This window comes from Chlamydotis macqueenii, chromosome 11, assembly GCF_036417535.1.
Source record: "Chlamydotis macqueenii isolate bChlMac1 chromosome 11, bChlMac1.mat, whole genome shotgun sequence".
NCBI lineage: Eukaryota > Metazoa > Chordata > Aves > Otidiformes > Otididae > Chlamydotis > Chlamydotis macqueenii.
This window is the reverse complement of record NC_141566.1, coordinates 982642-1003671: the sequence shown is the minus strand read 5'-3', so window position 1 is coordinate 1003671 and position 21030 is coordinate 982642. Positions and strand designations below refer to the sequence as shown.

Here is a 21030-nt window from a genome sequence, read left to right as displayed (position 1 = left end):
CTCCTTCTTTGCGTGTGACTTACCCGGCGTGAGCGCAGCCGCGGCGGGGGGGCCCTCCTTCCCGTCCTGTTCCGGGGCTCACACCTCGCTGGGGGCTCGGGGGAGGGAGTGGGGCAGCCCCGTCTTCCTGCCGCTCGCTTCCGCGCTGCGCCGGCCGCAGAGCAGTTGTGCAAGGGGTGCACCAAGCTGTGCACAGCGAGCCGTCCCCGTGCCCCCCAGGCTGTGGCACGCCGCTTGGCTGTTGCTCTGTGGAACCTTGGCCCTGACTCTCGTGTCCCTGTGTCCCCCCTGCCTGGCTCTGCGTTTCTCAGCCGTCCTCCACCAGCTTGCAGAGCCGGGGCTCTGCCCTGGGCTGTGCCGGCTACCCTGGGGCTGGCTGTGTGGTGGCGGCCATGCGCCCGGCAGCTGGGCTGGGAAGAGCCTCGTGTCTGTGGGGTCCCGGCGAAGGCCAGCGGTGGAGGGAAGGCCGTTTTGGGCACTGGCAGCTCCGTCCACGCCGCAAGCGCTGGGTGCTGTGCCCCACGGCAGACGCGCGGTGAGCGGGTGGTGGGGGGAGGATGCCCTGCCTGTTTCTCCGCGATATGCTCCTACCTGGCAGCCTGACCTTGCTGCTCCTCCCCTGGCCTCGCACGCCGTCCTGCTCGGAGCAGAGCGAAGCGGGGAGCCTCGTCTCTCCGGAGCCTGGCACGTGCCTCCCGGCTTGCTCCTCTTTCCTGGCCCCTCGCGGCATTGGCCTGGGCCGTGCCTGGCAATGGGTGAACTGGTATTAACATGGCGGCCGGCGCTGCCCCCTCTCCCGCAGGGCCAGGGTCTCCTGTCCTGGGCGAGAGGGCAGAGCTGTCCCCCGGGCTGCGGCGGCACCGTCACAGCTGCCCTGCAGCTGCCCCAGCGCAGCCAGAGCTGCCGGCTCGCAGCTGCTGCCACCCCGCAGCCAGGCCCGTTCCGGGGCACAGGGGTCCCAGGCTGCTGCCCGCCCCTCCTCTCCACCCGCCCCAGCGCTACCGACCCAATCTCAAACTCGTGGTGAAAAAGTGTGATTTTTGGTTCTGCTGTTATTTTTCCCCGAGGCGGTGTGGCGTGCTGCCGGCCGGGGCCATTGCGGTGCTGCGGGCACCTGTGGTTCCTGTCTGCGCAGGTCAGGTTCTCCGTGAAGGGAGTGGGGGTAGGGCGAGGGTTGGGGCTTTTTTTTTTTTTTTAAATTCTCAAACAATGAAGGAAACGTAATTGGTTTGAAAAATGGCTGAGCTGTAGCCTCTGCCTCTGTCTGTGCCTCCCCGAGCGGCTGCCTCTCTCCTTCCCCGTGGCTCTCCAGCCGCCACACCTCCCATGTCCGGGTGGTTGTCCTTGCGTCCTGCTGTGCCCCCACGGCAAGTGAAGGGGGGTCCCGGTGCACTGATGCTGCGGCGCAGGCTGAGCCGTGACACATCCCGGCGGGTGCGGCCAGGAAGCGTCCTGGGAAGCTTTCGGCTGCCGGCAGACACTGCTCCATTCCCCGGCTCCCTCCCTGCGCCCTCCTGGCAGGTAGGAAATGGGCTGAAGGCCGGAGCGAAGCGGACTTGCACGCTTTTATTGGGATGGAGCGCAAAGGAGCTGGAGGTGGCCGGGAGCTGGAGGTGGTCGCATGCAGCAGCAAGAGCCGGGTGAAGGGGCTGGGGCAGGATACCCCCCGCTGGGGAGCAGCCTGGATATTTACTAGGGGCTGCCCCACGCTCCCGCGTGGCTGCCGTCCCTCGCTGGCTCCTGCCCACGCAGCGCGGGTCTCACCTGGCTCGAACCTTTCCCCACACAACCCAAACCTTCCGGCAAACCTTTCCCGGCCCGTGTGAGGAAGATGCTGGAGGGAGGCAGCATGGATGCCCACCCCAGCGCGCTCGGTGGGAGCTCCACGCTCTCACACCCAGCTGCTCAGCTCTGGCTTTGCCAGTCCCTGCCCGCCGTGGGCCTCCCCGTCCTTGGGGGCTCCTGTGTGCTCAGCCCGGCCGGCGAAGGATCCAGGAGCTGCTCCTAAAGCTGCAGTTGAAGGTGGGGCAAGCCCAGCAGAGGCAGTCCGGGCCCGCGGCATCTCTGCAGGGAGCGCGGCGCCCCAGGGTGCCCAGAGCACCCGCGTCGGGGAGCGGTGTGAGGCAGGGCTGTGCAGAGTGTCCTGGGGTCCCGTGCGCGGCCGTGGGGTCCCGCTGCTGTGGCTCACCAGCTTCCCCCGCGAGCTGCTGGCCCCTCCAGTCCGGAGCCGCTGGCAGGGCCGCAGTGGGAAGCGGCTGTGAGCTGCACCCATGGGTGGGCTCAGGGGGACTCTGCCAGGGAGAGCGCCTGCAGCGGCCCCTCAGGACCTCCTGGCTCGGCCTCGTCCCGGCTGCTGTCTAGGGTCTCCGATCCCTCGAAGCAGCCCGAGTCCCGGGGAATGTCCTCCTTGGACTCCAAGGGTGCAGGCTGGGCTTCGGAGCTGTCGCCTTCCTCCGGCTCGCTGGCTGCTGGGAGAGACGGGACGGGGCGTTCGCGGGCAGCGGGGCTGCTGCTGGGGCTGCCCGGCGTGGGGCCCTGGGCAGCGTGGGGTGCCCCCCGGCTCCCCCCCGGTTCTTACTGTCATAATCCAGGAGGAGCTCGGCGGCGGTGAGCAGCTTGGCGCGGTGCTGGGGGTCCGTGATGTTCAGCTCGTTGAGGTGGGTCTCCCGCAGCTCCTTGAAGTCCTCCAGTGTCTGGTAGCCGTTCAGCAGCAGGGTGGAGGTGTGCTCCTGGGGTGGGAGGGCGGCGGAGGGCTGAGCGGGGTGCGGCGCGGCTCCCCGAGGCTCTCCCCTCCGGCCCTCGCTGCTAGCCATGCAATTCCCGCCTTGGCGCAGCTCCGCGCCGGGGAACTTGCCACAGCATCATCCAGAAAAGCCCAGCCATGCTCGGGCGCGCGGTGGAGGGACCCACGGGGACGGGGGATAGCGAAGGGCCGCCGGGAGCCGAGGGGAGGGTGGTCCCGCTGCTGGCACCCTGGGCTGGTGCCGGGTGCTGCCGTCCCCCACGGCCCTGTCCCGTACCTGCAGGCTGATGCGCTCCAGCAGCTCGTGAAGGGTCTTGGGCTTGGGCCGCTTGCTCTTGCTGGAGCCCCGGCTCTTGCGGGCAGGGGCCGTCTCCTCGGGGATGATGTCCACGTAGATGAACTTGAAGGAGCCCACCCTGTTGTTGAGCAGCCCAGTCCAGGTGCCCATGGGCGGCTTCTCGATGATGCTGATGATGTCCCCTTTCTGGGTCGAGGGAGATGGGGGTGGGCGCAGGCTCGGGGAAGGCTGAGGAGCCCCCCACCCACTCAGGGGGGTCTCCAGCTGCCCTCTCTCCCCAGGGCCTGCGCCGCGGTCCTGCCCCTCGCCCCAGCTCTCCCCAGCGCCGGGCTGGCCGTGGGGCGGCTCACCTGCAGCTTCAGCGAGTCCCTGTCGTAGGGGCTGGGTGTGAAGTCGGTGTGGACGCGGGCCCGGCCGCAGAAGGGGCCGGTGTAGGCTGGGCCGCTCTCCTCCAGCCGCAGGCTCTCCCGGTTGCTGCACCCGGGGCTGGAAACCTCGCTGCCTGCGGAGGGGAGGGGGGTCAGGACGTGGCCGGCTGCGGGGCGGGGGTCCGGCGTCCCTCCGCGGCTGGGCTCACCACTGGACAGCTGGCGGCTGAGGGATGGGTGCCCATCTTCCTCCATCTCCAGGTAGGACAGGGGCACCTTTTCGTGGCTCGGCTCCTCCGTGCTGCTGGCTGGGGACAGGGGGCACAGAGACCCCTCCTCCTCCTCCACGTCTCCCTGCTGGGGGGACCGGGCTCAGGCCAAGGGAGGGGAGCCGCCCCCGCCCGCCCGGACCCCCGCGCACCTTGCCCTCGGCCAGGGCTTTGACGGCCATCCTGCCCATCTTGCGGTTCATGGTGCGGGAGATGACAGCCCGCCACTTTTTCCCCAGCTTCATCCCGCTGCTCCGCGCGGCGTCGCTGGGGCCAGCGCTGCTGGACTCATCCTCGGGGATCTGGCAGAGGGATGGAGAGTGAAGGGACAGCCCTGCCCCCCCGGCAAACCTCAGCTGGGTCACGCAGGGCTGCAAGACCCCAAATTCTACCGGGGCTGAGCCTCCGGGGCTCCCCGCGGCCCGTGGGCCACCAGTGGGACCAGGAGTTTGGGGAAGCAGGCTCTGAGAGGGGCTGTGCCTGGCGGGAAGGGGGTCCCGGGGGACCGGGACGTGGCGGGGGGCCGGGCACTCACGTTCTCCTCCAGGTTGAACTCCTTCTCGCTCGGCGCCGGGGAGCTGACTTTGGCCTTGGCAAAGTCCTTGAAGCTGCTGGAGCGCTGGAGGGAGAGCTGGGGGGGACGGAGGGGGGTGAGGGCTTCCAGCCGGGAGCAGCCCGCGCCGCAGGGGCTGGGCGCTCCTCTCCCCGCCCTGGGGTGCCTGTCCCACGGGGGACGGGGTTCCCCATGCCAGCAGCACCCTCGGTGCCGGCCGGGGTCCCGGCACAGCCACGCGGTCCCTGGGTGCCCGGCAGCGGTGCCGCCGTGGGAGCCGGCGGGGCTGGGCGAGCTCGGCCGGGCGAGCTCTTGCCCCGACCGCACCTCAGCGATTTCCTCTGCCGAGCCGCCGCGGCTGCTGCTGGGGCGGAGGCCGCCGAGGCCCTTCCCAGCCCGTGCGCGCTCACGCTCGGCCCCGCGCCTCCCCCTCCTCTTCATCCTCCCGCCCGAGCATGCTTTACGGCTTGCGTTTGCCCTTTGCCTGCGGGGGCTGGCTGGGATGCGGGACACCCGGCTGGGATGAGGGACACCCGGCTCCGCCCCCGCTGTGGCTTTGCTCGGCGGGTCCCGCTCGGCTGGTGCGTGCCCGCGGAGGAGGTGCCGGCTGTTTGCCCCGCTCCGGCCCCGGCACCCCCGAGCCCACCAGAGCCGGGCGGCTGGAACCCCTCGGGTGCCCCCTTGCACCGGTAATACCAAACAACTTCGTGCAGCCGGGAAAGCTGCAGCACCAGCCGGGGCGGGAGGGCGGCCGTGGGGCTGGGGCACCGTCCCGCCCCCGAACGCGGCAGCGAGAGGGAAGTGAGAGCGGCAGCGGTGGCAGGGCCGGGGCAGGGGATGCCCGCCGGGACCCGCCGGGCTCGCCGGGCCGCCCCCCGCACAGGGAGGGGGGGGCTTCACCCAGGGTTCCCCCGGGAGCTTCCCGTCGCGGAGCTGCCGCGGCGCCTGGCTCTCCCGGGCTGGCTGCCCGCTGCGGGCAGGACCACGGCACCGGGGGCTGACCCCCCCGCTCGCCTCGGTGGCCCGCGGTGGCCAAAGCCCACCGGGGCCTGGCGAGAGCCGCAGCGCCCGACGGTGCCGGACGCGGCGGGGGCCCGGCCGTGGCCGCACTGCCGGCTCCAGCCCTCCAGACGCGGGGCACGGGGCGGCACAGGGCCCCGCTGGGCCGGGGCCGCGGTGCCGGTGCGGGCGGAGCCGCCGGGGGCTCCCGGCGCTCGGTGCGGTGCCGCCGGCGGAAGCGGCTGGCACGTGACGGAGCCGCCGCCTCGCGCTGCCTCGACCGCAGACACCTTTGCGCGCGCGGGCTCCCGCGCGCACCCGCTCCCGCGCGGGCAGGAAACGGCGGGCGGCGGCGGCGCGCGCTGCGCCGAGGGGGAGCCGCTGCCCACCGGCAGAGCCCCGCGCGTCCCCCCGGCACCGCGGCTCCCCTGACCGGGGCTCCGTGCGGCCCGGCTGCGCATCCCACCGGGCTGCGAGCCGGGGCGGGAGCAGGGCGCGGGACGAGGCCGGGACCCCGCACCGGCGAGGCGGCGGCGGGCGGGGGCTGACTGCCGGCCCTGCTGCCCCCGGGCCCCGCGGGGCTCTACTCCACGGCTGCCCCGGCCCCCCGGCACCGGTGCTCCCTGCCCGGCGTCCCGTTGGCAGCGCGGGCTCGGGGATGCCCGCGGGCAGCCGGGCGCCGCCGGCGCTCACCTTCCTGTGTCCCGACTCCTTCTCGCCGGCGTTGGAGGGCTTGCGGCGCAGCATGGTGCCGGGGCCCGGGGCCGAGGGCGCAGCGCCTGGCACGGCACGTACCGAAGCACCGGCACCGGGGCCGGGAAGCGCACAGGAAGCCGGCGGTCACATGAGAGATGCTCGCAGCGCGGGGCGGCTGGCGGGCGCGCAGGCTGGGGCAGGAGGAAGGAAACCCGCCACGAAGCTGCTGCCCCGCCTGGGCCCCCGGGGCGGGGATGCCGGCCTGCGCCCCGCCACCCCTCGGCGATGCGTCCCCCAGGTGAAGGATGGGGGTGCCCAGCCCCTCCGCCGCGCCCGCTCCCCGCGCCTGCTCGTCCTCCCCGCCAGCACACGGTGGCCAAGGCCTCCGTGCAACGCTTGGGCTGGGACATCCCCATGCCCACTGCATCCGTGGGTCCCCCGGGCTGGGTGTCGAGCCCGCGTGGGACGTGTGCACCGGCCGCCATGGGGGTGGCCCCAGTCGGGCTGGCTGCCCTGCACCCTCTTCTTGCTCCAGTTCCTCCATCTCTCGTCCCAAGAATTAAAATTTGCCCTGAATCCACCTCCTCACCCCTGGTGATGACTGGGCTGCCCCAGGGCAGGGCACGGGCATGGGCACGCACGTGGGGCTGGGGGCCGTGTGGGGCCAGGCCCCAGCGAGGCGGCGCGCAGGCTGGCAGCGCACCAGGCTGCCGCGGCAGGGCACAGCGGCATGCAGGAACCGCCAACGTTGCTCATGTTTAATTACAGACGAGCAAAGGGAAAACAGAAAAAAAAAAAAGGAAGTGAGCGGCAGGGAGAAGAAACGGCTGGGGCTGGCCGGCGCGGGGTCAGGCCTGCAGCCCGGGGAGCAGCGCGGAGAGGAGGGAGGCAAGGGCCAGCGTGCCCAGCGTGGCGGCGGCGATGGCGGCATGGCCGCGCAGCGGGAAGGGCTCGGTGCTCCGCTGCAGCCAGCCGTACTCCTCCTCCAGCCGCTGCCGCTGCAGCTCCGGCCCCACGCGCGCCCGGATGGTCTCGTAGTAGGCGTTCAGGTACCGGATCTGCAGCCAGGCACCGCGGGGGGCTGCTGGGGGGCTGCCCTGGCCGCCTGCCCCCCTTGCCCACCCCATCCAGCTACCCCGCACCACGATCACTGGCCCCCCCTGCAGACCCCACTGCCCCTCTCCATTCGTGCATCCCTCCCCCCCCCGGCCCCGTTTACCCACCCTGACCGCATGCCACGGCCGTGATTTCCCCGGTTTGCACCCCCCCAGCCCCACACCCCGGCCCCGCACCCCGGCTCTGCCTCCCCGCCTCGAGCATCTGCGTACCTGCTCCGGTGACAGGAGGCTGAGATCGATGAGGTTGCGGTCGTAGGGCACCAGGGACACCACCTCGAAGGTCAGGAAGGGCTTCTCCGTGCTCTGGTGCTGCCGCGGAGAGGGGGCGTTGGGTGCCCTCACCCCTGGCTGGGCGCAGCCCCCGGTGCTGTGCCACCCTGCCCAGTCCAGCCCCGCCGCGCTACCTCGGTCTGCGCCTCCACCACAAGGGCAATGTCCTCGATGCGGATCCCGAACTCGCCATCCCGGTAGTACCCGGGCTCTGGGGGGCAGGAGGGCGCCTGCTGAGTCCCGAGCCCAAGCAACCCCCGCAGCCCGTCTCACCCTGGAGGGGCCGGATCTGGCCCCAGAGAGCCCGAGGCGCTGCCGGGGCGCTGGGCGCGTACCGATGGAGGTGAACATGCCAGCCGTCAGTGGCACGTTGTTGGACTGGAAGCCCACGGGCCCTGCAGGGGACAGGGGACGGGTTACAGCTCAGGGGGATGGCGTGTGCTGTGGGGATGAGGACCTGCCGAGGACCGAGGCGTCACATCGGCAAGAGCCATGTGGCCACCACAGCGAGGACCACAGAGCCACCTCGTCAAGGATCACGTGGCCACCCCAGCAAGGACCATGGGGCCACCCCGGCAAGGACCTCAGCACCCTGGAGGTTGGGGACACCCCCCCGCAGCCCCAGCTGAGCCCCTGTCCCCGTCCCCTGCAGCTCAGCCCACGTCCCCAGCGCTGGGGCCGGTGCCGCAGCACCTACACTCGTGGACCGAGAGGAAGTTGCCGATGCCGTGGCCGGTGCCGTGGCCGTAGTTGAGTCCCACGTCCCAGAGTGCCCGGCGCGCAAAGGACTCCACCGTTCTCCCTGGGGAATGACCGGGTGGGATGGGGGCCAGCGAGCTGGCGAGAGCCCCCACCATCCTCCTGTCCGTGCATGGGGGTCCTGGGCTGGGCCGGGGGGCTGCCCAACGCCCGGCTCAGCACCCACCGGCTGTGTTGGGCGGGAAGACGAGGCGGGACAGGTCAATGTTGCCCATCAGCACACGCGTGTAAGCTTCCTGCGAGGGGCGTGGGGGGGGGCTGAGCGTGGCGGTGCCAGGACACCCCCCCACCTCGGTGCTGGGTGCCACAGGGGGGTGCTGGCTGGCGTGGGAGGGGCTGGTACCTTCTGGAGCGGGGTCGGCACGCCCCAGTGCACCGTCCGTGTGATGTCCGTCGTGCCGTCCCTGCAACAGGGGGACATGAACGGGGCAGGGGGGTGATGCAGCCCCAGCACTGGCTTTGGGGGCCCCTGCCACCACCATGCGCTGGGGGGCTGTGCGGTGCCGGGGGATCCACGTTGAGGGCTACGCACAGGTATTGCCCTCCGGTGTCCGACAGGTACATCTCATCCACGGACAGCTTCCGGCTGCTCCCGTTGGAGGGGCTGCGAGGGGACGGGGGTCAGAGCACGCTCCCAGCCTCCTGCTGCCCACTCCCCACCGGCGCTGTCAGACTTGACACGCCCGGCCCCGACTGGGGCCGAGCCGTACCTGTAGTGGGCCAGCGCGGCATTGAGCCCGCTGGCGGAGATGGACTGGAAGCTGGGCCCGCGGCTGTGCTCCTGGGCGCTGGAAGGCAGCAGGGACGGCGATGCCGGGGGTCCCTGGCTGCCCTGCACTGGGCAGGGGCAGGGGCTGCAGCGGCGGCACTGACCGGCGGAGCGCGTCGATCTGCTGTGCTCCCGAAAACTCGTCCACCTGCCCCCGTGGGACCATCTTCTCCAGCCACAGCAGGTACTGGATGACAGCCACTGCGTCCCGAACCTGGGGGCGGCCCAGCAGCATCGGGGAGGGGGGTGTCAGCACCCTGCTTCCCCCACTGCTCCCCGCTTCTGCTCGGGGCTGTGGGGACGGGGACAGATCTTACGTGGGCAGCTTGCAGCATCTCCTGCTCCTTGGCGTTTTTCACAGCCTTGGCCAGCATGACAGGGGAGTAGCTGTCCTCCAGCAGCTTCTCCTGCGGGGATGGGCTGGGGGTGGCACGGCTGCTCGCCCCTCCCGTGGCCCGGGGGCGGCTGCAGCGCATCCTGTGCCCGCCATGGCACCACGGCTGTCAGCGGCGCGGGCGTCGAGGCCGGCATACGGCGGGGCCCCACCTGGGGGATGGCGCCGTAGAGGCCGTAGGTGGTGTACTCGCTGCCCAGCCAGACGGTGACGTTGCCCTGGGTGTAGCGGCGGAGGTGGGCGCCCGCCTGCTCGTACCCCTGCAGCTCCACGCACAGCGGCCCGGGACAGGCTTCCTGCAGGGACTGCCGCGCCGCCGCCGCCAGCCGCGCCTCGTCCACGAACAGGCTGGGGAGGGACACGGGATGGGGCCAGCACGGCCGTGGGGTGGCCTTGGGGGCATGTCGGCCGAGAGGAGGGGGCTGGGGGCTGCTGGGGGGCTCTGAGGGGACACTGGGTTGGGAGAAAGGGTTGGCCTTGGGCTGTGCTGGAGGGGAGGGGGCTGCACCCCAGGGTGGGCTGGGCAGGACGGGGCTGCACCTGGGGGGCTTGGACGGGACAGTCCGTGGAGCTGGGCACCGCAGGAGGGGGTGGGCTCTAGGGAAGGGGGCAGCTGGGCTGAGGGGAGGGTCCCGCGCGTGCTGGACCTGGAAGGGGAGGGTGGGTGCTGAGCCCTGCCCGTGCCCCCTGCCCGCGGGGCGACGCTCCTTACGTTATGCTGGTGTTGGTCAGCAGGGTGTAGGCGTAGAAGACGGGGTTGTAGGGGATGTCATCGCCACGCAGGTTGAAGAGCCCTGCGGGAACCAGACCTCCACGCCTGCGCTGCCGGCTGCCCTCCCACCCCGGGGCTCGGAGCCCACGGCACCCACCGCAGCACCCACTGCAGCACCCGCCACGGCACCCAGCACAGCACGCGCCGCAGCACCCGCCGCAGCACCCACTGCAGCACCCGCCATGGCACCCAGCACGGCACGCGCCGCAGCACCCACCGCAGCACCCACTGCAGCACCCAGCACGGCACGCGCCGTGGCACCCAGCTACTCACAGGCCGTCTCCTCCAGCCCCGACAGCAGCACGGCCGTGGGGCGTCGAATGTGCCGCTCCATCTGCTGCCGAATCCCGGCCACCTTCTCCTGCCAGCCGCTCCCTGGGAGGGGAGTGGGCGCCAGCTGGGCTCAGGGACCCCCACGGCCTGCCCAGCGCCAGCCCAGCAGCCCCGGGGAGGCCGGCGGTCGTACCCGTGAAGGCGGCCGGGAGGCTGTAGATCTCGCCAGAGGCTGGAGGAGGTCTCTGGTCGCCCCACGCCTGGTCCACCAGATTGGGCTCGATGGGGAGCAGGGTCCTGCCCGAGCCGGCCAGAGCCCAGCTGTAGCTGTTCCAGGTCTCTGGGGAGGGGGAGCAGCCCGTGGCGGGGGGCACCCGGTAAACCCTCACCCAGGAGCTGCCCTCCCGCCGGACAGGGTCACCCCGTGGGGTGGCCGGCCCTACCGACGGAGAACAGGAAGGGGTCCAGGCTGACGTTCCCGCCCTCAGGAACGGCTTCCAGGATCCACAGCGCGATGGACTCGATCAGGGCTGCGGGGGACAGCTGGGTGGCACCGCGGGGACCGGCCACATCCCGGCCCGCGCCGAGCCCCAACAAGGACGTGGCTGGGGCCGGGGGCGTCCCAGGGCAGGGGGGACGCAGCAGCCCCCCAGCCTGCTCCCCACTGACTTGTCCTCTGCAGCTCCCAGTTGCAGTCCAGCTGCCGCTCAGCCTGGGTCCAGTAGCGGCTGTCAGTCCACAGGGCAGCCTTGTCCTGCGTCACCACGCCAGTGCCTGGGACAGGAGTGGGGACTCAGGCGTCACCTCTCCCCCCTGCTCCAGGTTCCCGTGTGGAGCGGGACAGTGTCCTGCCCCGGGGATCCCCAGCGATGGGGACCAGCAGGCAGCTGGGTGCAGGGACCCCAGGGCAGAGCGGATGCAGTGAGGACGCGGTGAGGATGCAGTGAGGACGCGGTGAGGACGCGGTGAGGCTCCCTCACCTGCGGAGCCGGTGAAGCCGGTCAGCCAGCCCAGCCGGGCATCCCGCTCGGCGATGTACTCGCTCTGGAGCCGGGGACGGAGCCGTGAGAGGCGGGCGCGGGCATCGGCCGGCCGGTCCCCGGGCCCGCGGGCAGGCGGCTGCCTTACCATGTGGGCGTCCGTGGAGGGCACGATGTAAGCCTGGGCGCCGTGGGCCCGCATGGCGCCCCGCAGCGCGGCGAGCCGTGCCGTCGTGTCGGTGGCCGTCGGGGGCAGGTACTGGCGGCACAAAGGCACGCGTGCTGGCGGGGGGCACCGGCTGCGCCGGGGGGGCTGGCCCCGCGCAGGGCGCCCCGGCAGCAGGGGGGGCTGGGCGCTGCGGGGCTCACCGGCGGCTCCGCGGAGCAGTCACGCACGTCGGTCCTGGGGGAGGCGGCCCGCGGCGGCCGGCCCGCGGCACAGCCTGGGGCGTGGGGGCACCTCAGGGTGCAGCCCGCCGTCCCGCTGACCCCTCGCTCCAGCCCCCAGCCCAGGGCTGCGTCCCCCCTCCCCAGCCCCAAATACCGAGCCAGCCCGGCGACGGGGCTTTTTTTTTTTTCCCAAAAACCAGCGAGCCCCGGGAATAGCGAGTGAAAGCCACTTCGGGCCGCTGCCCGGCACCCCGCGCTGGGCCCACCCAGCTCCCCGCAGCCCCTCCGACGTACCGTGGAGCAGGAGCACCCAGGCTGCCGCGCACTGCCAGGGGTGCATGGCTGCCCCGGGGAGCCCGGCGGGACGGGGAGCGGCGGGGACGCGCGTCCCTCCTCCCGCGCCTTCGCCCAGGGGCGGGGGGGTGCCGGAGCGGACGGCCAAGGCCCGCAGCAGATACCGGGGGGTTGTTGTCCCGTGCGCGGAGAGCGAATCCTGCCCCTAAATAAAAGCAAACAGCGAAATCAGCACAAAGTCCAAAGATCCGCCGGGAGCAGAGGTGAGGCAGCGCCAGCTCAGCCTGGCACGGCCCGGCTCCCCGCGGTCAAAAGCCGGCAAGAAGGGGCTGCGGGTGCTCCTCTGCCCCGTGCCCCCCGCGAAACCTCTGTCCCCTGGGCTGCGGGGGGCTGGTATGGGGGCCCCGCGGGGCGAGGGGTCCCAGGAGCCTGCGGGTGCTCCGGGCTGCGTGAGGGGCGGTGGTGCAGGAAATCCCGGGGTGTGCTGGCGAGGGGACAGCTCTCGCGGGGTGTCCCCGGGCGAGGCTGGCTGGAGGGCACCCGAAATCCCGCCACTGCCGACGGAGCGGAGGCGGATGGGGTAGGGGCAGAGCTGGAGAGGGGTCGTGGAGGAGCGCGGGGACCCGCAGGACGCGGGACCGCAGAGCGACGGGGCCGCAGCGCGTGGGGGGCTGGCATCCCGGCTTTTAGCCGGTGCGGTTCCACGGAAAAGGTACCGGGCTCGGAGAGACGGGGCTGCACGCCTGACCCACCCCCCCCCGCCTGTGGGTACAGGTTTCTGGGGAGCAGGAAAAAAAAAAAAAACAGCGCTGGGGCCTGCTCTCCGTGAGATGCACCCAGATGCTCTCTGGGATGCGCCCTTCGTCCTGCCAAGCCCGTGAGCTCCAGACCGCAGCGGCATCTGCCTCACTAAAAACCTCACTGCGTTCGTCATAACGAGCCTTGACCCTGAGGCCTGGCGCTTTTATTGCACGTGTATTTCCTCCACTGCTACAATGGCTTCTCCGTGGTTATGGAGGAGGGGGGCTGGCTGAGGGACAAACCCTGTCGGCAGGCGCAGGGGTGTCCATCCCGGGCCAGACAGGGACTGTCAGGGGAGGCCGTGTGTCCCCACCCAGGACAGGGGTACCTCCCTGAAAAGGGAAGAGGTCTTGCAGGAAACCTGGGCAGCAAATCCCTGTGACCCTGGCGCGGAGGCCGGGAGGGAGCCGTGCCCGGGCAGGGGTGCAGGCAGGGATGCAGGGAGGGATGCCAGGGAGGGATGCGGGCAGGGATGCAGGCAGGGATGCAGGCAAGGATGCAGGCAGGTGTGCTGGCAAGAATGCGGGCAGGGATGCAGGTAAGGATGCAGGCAGGGATGCAGGCAGGGATGCCGGCAGGGATGCCGCGTTTGGGGCCTTGCACTCCCAGCACACCCCGTGGGGCCGGTGACCAGCCCTGCTGCGGTGTGAGGCCAGCACCCTCCTGCCCCGGGCTGGGGAGCAGCCTTGGCCCTGGGGCTGGGGGGCTGGGTGGCTGCGTGCCCCCATGGCCACTGCCGGGCCGTGCCTTCTGTCTGTCCGGCTGTGCCACCGCGGCATCTGTCCAGCGGTGTCACCGCGGCATCTGTCCAGCTGTGCCACTGGGATCCCGCTCACCACGAGGTGGCACCAGAACCGCGCTGTGCAGCCGCGCAGACCCCTGTTCCCGTGTCCCCGTGTCCCCCTGTCCTGTCCCCTGTCCCTCGCCCACCCGCCCGGCGCTGCCGCAGCCCCGCTGCAGCAAAGCCTGGCGGTCCCGCCGCCCCCCTGCCGCTGCCCGCGGGCGGGCTGAGGCCTGGCACACTCGTGTCACCAGTGCTCTCAGGCTGCCCGTGCCTGGTACCACCCTCAGCCCCCAGCTCAGAGGACCCGGGGAGGGGCAGTGGGGGATCCCCTGGCCCAGCACGGGCAGGACCGGGACGGGAGAGGGGGGACGCAGGGTGACACCAGAGCTGCCTGTAGTTGTTAGGGCAACAAAAGTTTCTCAAGGATGTGTGATGCGGTTGCCGTGGTGACAGTCAGGCAGCGGTTTGCTGCCATCCTGCTAGTTAGTGAAACATGCTAATGAGGCTTCCATCCTCCCTGCCTGGTCCCTGCCCAGTGCCAGGGTGGGGACTGCACCCACCGTGGTGCCCGGACCCCCGTCCCCCACCGCCCTGCCTACCAGCTGCCCCTCGCCGCACAGCCGCACACCAGGCCCCTGGGGTCCGCAGAGAGACGAGAGCGTCCCCCACCCCTGAGCCCAGCACGGCAATGCCATCCCCGATGCCACCCCCCCCCCCCCCCCCACGTCCAAGGGCTCAGCACAGGGGGGCGGCACCGGCCATCCCCAGGGACCCCCGGGGCCGCGTGCCGCGCCGAACACGCCAGCGTCAACAGGACGAAGCGCGTCCGGTGGGGCCCTTCCCTCCCGCGGGAGGTTTCCTCGAAGACGAGCTGGAGGAAGGCTTTGAGGGGGACATCCTCCCTTTGTGGGCTATTGTTGGCCTTCCGTCACCTGCGCGGGCCGCGGGGTGACTCAGGCCGGGGTGACGTGCCCGGCGAACAGGACGCGGGTCGGGCAGGCAGGGAGGGTGTGCGAGGCTGCAGGAATGCGGAAGCGAGCGTTGGCACGGGGGTGCTGCCTGTCCCGAAGCCCAGTGGGTGACGTGGGCCCGGGGGTCCCTGCTGTGCCCCAGAGCCTGGCAGCTGGCCCGCAGGCTCCCCACTGTGCTCCAAGGGAGCACCCCGTTCTGGGGTGACCCTGCAGCGGGGGGGCTGCAGGGGACCCTGCCCAGAGCCCTTGGCCAGGCTGAGGGGGACACAACCAGCAGGATGGCCTCCCTCCGCGGTGCCCGCAGGGCTGCACCATGGTCCCCACACGCCCCCCCCTCCCCCCGTAGCCCCTCCTGCAGCCCCCCAGCCTGCCCTCACAGCCCCACACAATCACCCTGTCCAGCCCCCCAGCACAGCCCCCTTCCAGCACAGCCCCCCCCGTACAGCCCCCCAGCACAGCCACCCCCTGCTTGCCCCCCCGGAGGTGCCGTCCCAGGGTCCTGCTGTACCCACCACCCACGTTTTGCAGGGGCGATGCCTTGCACCTTGTGGGGGGCTGCTGGGTGCCCACTCAGCCGCTCCATACCCCCCCGCAGCTGGGCACGGGAGGGAACAGGTAACGAAGAGCTTGTGGGTCGAGATTGGGGCAGGGCGATCGCTCCGTTACCGTCACGGGCAAACCAGGCACGACTCGGGGAAAGCAGTTTAATTTCTTGCCAATCAAATCGGAGCAGGAAAATGAGAGAATAAACCCGAATCTTAAACCACCCCCCCCCACCCCTCAGCTTTGCTCCCGCGCAGGGAGATGGGGAGCGGGGGCTGCTGTTGGTTCATCGCATCTTGTCTGCAGGGGCCCGTGGGGGTCTGTGGGGCTCTGCTGGGGTCTGCAGGGGTCTGCAGGGGGCTGCGGGGGCTGAAGGGTGACGTTCAGGCACGGTGCATGGGTCCCGTGGCCTCCCTGGCTGCGGGCAAGGGGGTCCCTGGGCTGTGGGAGACCCCAGCTCTGCCTTTGTCAGCTGCCACCACACCGTGCGGGGGGCTGCGCCTGCACATGGGGGGCGAGGAGGGGCTCTGTCTGCACCCAGGCTGCGGCGGTGGTCTGTCCCCCTCCCCACACGGGCCGCGGCACCCTCGCTGTGCTCCCGGCCAAGGGGGCTTCGTGTCCCCCCGGGCAGCAGCTGGATGACCTGGGGGCAGCGGGAGGGGGAGCTGCAGGACCCCTCTGAGGGCAATGCCCGGCTTGGGGGGGGCGGAGAGGCAGGGACTGTGGGGCAGTGGGCATGGGGGTGCCAGGACAGCCTCCTGCCCCCTTGGGGGCCTGGGGATGGGGGTGGGCTGGAAGGAGGCCTGGGCCAGGATGGGAGCGGGTCCCAGATTCAGGCTGGGTGGAGGGTCCCAGGGTCCCAGGGCCGGGGGGGTCCTGGGCTAGGAGTGGGAGGGGGGGTCCCGGGGCCAGGCTGGCAGCAGTGCTGGGGTCTGGGGGCCAGGCTGGGTGCTGGGGTACCGGAGCCAGCCTGGGTGGGGGGTCCTGGGCCAGGATGGGAGGGGGATGGTGGAGGCAGGCTGGTAGTGTGTCCCAGGTCCAGGCTGGGTGGGGGACCCCAGGATCCCAGAACCAAGCCGGGGGGGTGGTCCCAGAGTCCTGGGGCTGGGGGATGTGGGTAGGAGACCCCCGGGAGCGACTGATGCCGGTGGCAGGATGAGGCTGGGGGGGTCCCGGGAGGGGTGGGGGCTCTGGGGCGGGGAGGGGCGGGGCGGGGCGGGGCGGGGGGCGGACCCCCCCCGGGGGCCACATGACCGGGCGGGCGGCGGGGCCGGGCCGGGCCCTCATCGCCTACAAATGCGGCTCCCCCGGAGCGGGGCCGCTGCTGCCCCCAACCCTCAGCCCCCGGCCCCCGGCCCCGCCATGGCCGCGCCGCGCTGGCTGCTGGCGCTGCTGCTGCTCCTCTGCCTGAGCGCCCTGGGTGAGTGCGGGACCCCCAGGCGGGCACCGAGCTGGGACCCCCGCCCCGGCTTCGGGGAGGGAGGGGGGGCTGTGCGCGGGGGCCGAGCGGGGCTGGGGGGGTCCGGCACCCCCTGCCTCCCACCTCCGTGCCGACCGGAGCTGCTGCCGTTGGGCCGGGGGGGACAAAGTGCCACGAACCGCCCCCCCCGCCCCGTCCAGCCGGGCGGCCCCAGCGTCACTGCCACCGGGCGCCGCGGGTGACAGCGCGGGGTGCCGGCGGTGGGGCCGAGGGGGTAGGGCCCCTTCCCCTGGTCCGCACCCCCAGCCCCTGCCCAGCGGGGACGCTGGGATGCTGCCAGACCGGTACTGGGAGCGGGGAGCCGTGCTGGGAGCTGAGCATCTCTGCCAGGCTGCGAGGAGAGGAGGCTGGGGGCTCGGGGGACCCTGCCCGTGGCTGGCTGGGGGGCAAAGCCCGGGGCTGGGCGGCTCCATGGCCCTCGCCATGCTGATGGCAGCGGTGGCACGAGGTGGCTACGCTCGGGGCAGGTGGCCTGGCTGCCTCGGCGCAGGAAGCACTCGGCCGGCGAATGGCTCCTGCTCGGGGCAATTCAGGAAACGGGTGGCCCTGGGCCCCACGGCATCCCCGGCCCACGTGTGGGGTGGAGGGGACCCGGCTAATGCTCTTCCTGCCGTCCCCAGGGCCGCTGTGCCAGCCGCTGGATGGGACGGATACAGAGGACGGCCTCGTCCGAACCCTGGTGCAGCCGCGGGGTGCACGGCGTGGGGCTGGCCACCGGCTGGGCAGCTGGCGGAGATCCCGGCGGCCGCGGCCCCGGCTGTCCCACAAGGGTCCCATGCCCTTCTGAGGCAGGTGAGGAGCAGCAGGGTGTGGAGGGGGGCACGGGGACGCTGTCAGGAGGGGACTCATGCATGCCTGTGTTTGTTCTTCTTGCAGGGTCACCACCAGCGCTCCAGGGATGCGGCTCCTGTCGCCTGCTCTGTATCCCAGCCTGTGCCGCTTGTCTCCCGCGAGGAGAGCGCGGAGGTCCCACCCGGGAGCCCTCAGCTGGTGTCGCCTCCTCCCCACGGTGCCTGTGGGTGCCTCCCGCGTCCCCTCACCGCTTCCTGGGGCTGACTGGGAGCCAGTCGCCCGCATAGCTTGTGGTGGGGCCGGGTGCCGGCCCTGGCCCGATGGGCACGGGGCTGCCCTGGGCACCGCCAGGACCCGTGGCCTTGGCACAAAGCACTTTGTCGGGCGGAGGAGCTGCTCCACAGGGGTCTGTGAGCTCCTCGGGGCTCCTGCCCCAGCCCTGCCAGTTGCCCACATGCTGGGGTGAGCACAGCTTGTCCTGGGGGGGTGTGGGGGGGTGGTCCTATTTATTCCCGTGGTGCTGATCCTGTGCCCTAGGGGAGCTGCCCTCCCCTCCCTGGCGAGCGTGGGGTCCCCTTCCTGCTGGCAGACCCACTGTGGGACAGCGGGAGAAGGGGGGTGCTGGGGGGCGCAGGGGTTTCAGTGACAGACACTGACATGTGCCGAAGTGGGGGCCCTTGCTCTGGGCACTGCCGGGTCCTGTTGGTGAGCGTCTCTCCTGTCTGTAAAGATTTATTTTGTGTGAATATATCTTTGTTATAAAAGAGTTACAATGACAGTAAGACCTTGTTTTTGGAGGTGTGGGCAGGGGTTGCTCGCTGAGGGAGAGTGCTCCCAGGGCCCCTTTGCTCCCTCCTGTCAGGGCCCGGGGTGGATGGTGGCTGAGGCAGCCCCCTCCCCAGCCCAAAGCTGCCCAGCGAAGGGAGAAAGAGCTGCAGGACTGCCTAGCTGTAAAATCAGGGAGGAGGGTGGGAGAGCACAGGAGGTCTGTGTCCCCCCAGGCCGGCAGAGGGGCTGGCTGCTGGAGGAGGGGGTGCTGGTCCCAACTTGGGCAGCATGGGGAGAGTGGCTGAAGGGGCCCTGGGGCTGTGGAGCAGAGACCTTGGCTGCTCCGAGACCCCGTCTTTATCCCCTCCGGGGTTCCCCTGGCTTCCCCTCTGTGGCAGGCATCAGCTGTGCAGTGCAGGGCTAAGAGCGGGGTGGCAGGACGGGCTCTGCTGCCGAGGGCCATGCGGGGATGCTTTATGCCCCGCATAGGGGATGCAGCTGCTCACTGAGCCCAGACACCGCTGGGTTAACAGCTTTTGGAGGGAGGTATGGGTGCTCCTGGGATGCTGTTGTTGCCGTTGTTACCAGCACCCGCGGGTGCTGGGTGCAGCGCCTGTGTCCAGCAGCGATGCTCCAGCCCCGATGGATGGCAGGCAGCCATGCCCGTGCTGCAGGATGGCAGCCCAGTCCCGGGCACGGCTCTCTCACTGGTCCTGTTTGACTCTGCTACCTGCAGGCAGCCCCAGCAGCTGCCAGAGCCCCCTTTCCCCCCAGCCCCAGCAGCTGTGGGTGCCTGGTACCTGGCATCCCGGTGTCCCCATCCCCACAGGGCTGTGTGCGGCAGGACCCATACGGGGGGCCGCAGACTGAGGGGCCCTGTAGATCCTCGCAGGGGGGTGGGGGCTGAGCCCTTCAAAGGGATGGGAGCCCCCCCGGAACGTGCCATCCTGCAGCCGGGACCCCCGAGCGAGGCAGTGCCCGTACGGGGCCCCCAACCCCCTGTTGTGTGTGGGAGGCCTCCCACGAGGGACATCTCCGCGCGGGGGGGGGCGGCTCAGCCCCGGCACCGGGCAGGGGAGTGCGGCCGCCGCGGGGGCGCGGGCGGGGGGCTGGCAGCGCCGGCGGGGAGGGGGTTAACGGGGCCGCCGAGCAGCGGAAAGGCTGCAGCTGCGGGGCTGGGAGCAGAGCCTGGGGAAGCAGGGCTGGGCCCAGCTGGCCTCCATTAGCTCATCCTGCGGGACTGGGGCGGGATGTGCGGCCCGGCCACGCGCCAGCGCGCTCCCGCCGTGCCGCCTGCCCACGCCCGCCGTGACCCGCCACCCGCCCCGCGTGCCTTGGGCGACCCACGGCCGGCCCCGCTCCGCCGTCGCCTGGGGTGGGTGGGCGAGGGCTGCCAGCCCCGCCCCGGCCCTTGCGCGCGGCTTCCAGCCCCAGCAGCACCCCCCGGGGCAGGACGTGGTGCCCCAGCCGCAGCCCCCCACCGCGGCTGACCCCCAACTCCCGCTCCGGCCGGTGCGGGGTGGTCGTGTTGGGTACCACTCCTCCATTGCCACCCTATGGTGTTGCTGCTACTGGTTTGAACTGGGAGGGCTCCCCCCGCACCCCAAACCAGCCCTCAGCACTAATGGGTCACCCTCCCACCCTGCCTGTGAGCTCCTGCAGCCGGACCCCCCCTGCCCGGGCACAGGTAGGATGGAGCTGGGGCAGGACAGGGGATTGGGGCAGGACGGGACTGGGGCAGGACAGGGGACTGGGGCAGGATAGGACTGGGGCAGGACGGGCAGCTGGGGCAGGACAGGGGCCGGGGCAGGACAGGGGACTGCGGCAGGACAGGGGACTGGGGCAATACGGGTGGCTGGGGCAGGACAGGGACTGGGGCAGGACAAGGGACTGGGCAGGACAGGGGCCAGGGCAGGACAGGGGACTGGGGCAGGACAGGGGCCGGGACTGGCCCCGCAGCCTCCCCTGGAGCAGGCTGCTGCAGCCCACGCCAGGCGAGGCGGCAATGCCCCACAGCCTCGCTGGGCATCGCCCAGCCCTGAGCATGGGGGCTTGGGCAGCAGCCAGGGGCTGCACAGCTGAGCCCTGACCCCAGCCTTCCCGTGCCAGCCTGGAAGGAGGAGGCCAGGGAGGACCCCCCCGGTTGGGCTGTGGCCAGCCGATGCCGGAGGAAAAGGCTCCTGGGCCGGGAGACCTAAGGAATCTCTGGCTTTTCCTGGCCTGGCGGACTGCCCGCGGGCAGGTGGGAGGCTGCCGGGCTCGGCCACGTTCCCCGCACACCGCACACCACGGCAGCTCCCTTGCGTGGTCCCTGCGGTGCCGGAGCCCCTGCATGGCGGTGGGGAGCCGGGGCAGCGCGGGTGCAAGGGCAGTGCCGGGACAGGGGCACCCAGAGCGGGCAGGGAGCAGCGCGGTGGCCACGGCTGCCGGAGGTCGAGGCTGAGGGCTGCGAGGTCTCCAGAGCCGGGGCAGGCGGTGAGCGCGTACAGGCGGCCCCCACCCCGGGCAGCTGCCTGGCTGCGGTCCCTGGGTGGGTGCGCAGGCCCCGGCACAGCGAGGACGGGCGCTCTGCTGGGTCCCGGCTCGCTGAGTGGGGAAGCAAGGATGCTGGGTGTGCTGGGAGAGGGGCTGGGAATGGGCTGAGCAACCGCTGGAGCCCTCCGGTCCTCAGGGACCTCTGGCTGCACCCAGGGGACGGGCAGGGCCCAGCGCCCCACCTGGGGACAGCGGTGGACGTGGGACACTGGCTCTGCCAAAACCACGGGCTGAGCCCACCTGCTCCCGGCAGGCGCACGCTGCTGGGGTGCTACCAGCCACACCAGTCCCACCACCCTGCCGTCACCAGCACCCGCCAGTGCCCCCGATGTCCGTGGCGGGCAGACAGGCACGCGTAAGCCCCCTGCCTCTGTGCGGGGAGCAGAACAGCGCACCAACAGCCTCCAGGGT

The 21030-nt window shown here is 71.6% G+C and overlaps 3 protein-coding genes across 7 annotated transcripts; 1 reads left to right on the top strand and 2 right to left on the bottom strand.

Moving 5' to 3' along the window:
- Window positions 1-1547: 1547 nt before the first annotated feature.
- On the bottom strand, window positions 1548-6112 carry SASH3 (SAM and SH3 domain containing 3). 3 transcript variants are annotated; one of them, XM_086756373.1, is made up of 8 exons: window positions 5924-6112; window positions 4214-4309; window positions 3831-3980; window positions 3619-3766; window positions 3392-3543; window positions 3021-3227; window positions 2579-2729; window positions 1548-2465 (listed from the first exon to the last, which is right to left on the bottom strand). In XM_086756373.1, exons 1-8 carry the CDS (start codon window positions 5975-5977, stop codon window positions 2281-2283), a joined length of 1143 nt encoding a protein of 380 aa, XP_086612499.1. In that variant the 5' UTR covers window positions 5978-6112; the 3' UTR covers window positions 1548-2280. The 3 variants fall into 3 exon arrangements, with proteins under 3 accessions (XP_086612499.1, XP_086612497.1, XP_086612498.1); XM_086756371.1 differs by having other exon boundaries at window positions 1548-2468; window positions 5924-6110; XM_086756372.1 differs by having other exon boundaries at window positions 1548-2468; window positions 3619-3763; window positions 5924-6110.
- A 551-nt stretch (window positions 6113-6663) lies between these two features.
- Window positions 6664-12106, bottom strand: XPNPEP2 (X-prolyl aminopeptidase 2). 3 transcript variants are annotated; one of them, XM_086756241.1, is made up of 21 exons: window positions 11946-12104; window positions 11631-11704; window positions 11410-11520; window positions 11262-11325; window positions 10951-11055; window positions 10725-10811; window positions 10475-10621; window positions 10282-10383; window positions 9949-10030; window positions 9389-9584; window positions 9160-9249; window positions 8947-9056; window positions 8784-8861; window positions 8606-8677; window positions 8417-8477; window positions 8240-8309; window positions 8008-8116; window positions 7650-7709; window positions 7449-7525; window positions 7255-7353; window positions 6664-6984 (listed from the first exon to the last, which is right to left on the bottom strand). In XM_086756241.1, exons 1-21 carry the CDS (start codon window positions 11989-11991, stop codon window positions 6689-6691), a joined length of 2136 nt encoding a protein of 711 aa, XP_086612367.1. In that variant the 5' UTR covers window positions 11992-12104; the 3' UTR covers window positions 6664-6688. The 3 variants fall into 3 exon arrangements, with proteins under 3 accessions (XP_086612367.1, XP_086612368.1, XP_086612369.1); XM_086756242.1 differs by having other exon boundaries at window positions 8012-8116; window positions 11946-12102; XM_086756243.1 differs by lacking the exons at window positions 6664-6984; window positions 7255-7353; window positions 7449-7525; window positions 7650-7709 and adding an exon at window positions 7723-7771 and having other exon boundaries at window positions 11946-12106.
- A 4226-nt stretch (window positions 12107-16332) lies between these two features.
- Window positions 16333-18083, top strand: APLN (apelin). Its single transcript, XM_086756559.1, has 3 exons — window positions 16333-16464; window positions 17145-17316; window positions 17401-18083. Exons 1-2 carry the CDS (start codon window positions 16341-16343, stop codon window positions 17309-17311), a joined length of 291 nt encoding a protein of 96 aa, XP_086612685.1. The 5' UTR covers window positions 16333-16340; the 3' UTR covers window positions 17312-17316; window positions 17401-18083.
- Window positions 18084-21030: the final 2947 nt, after the last annotated feature.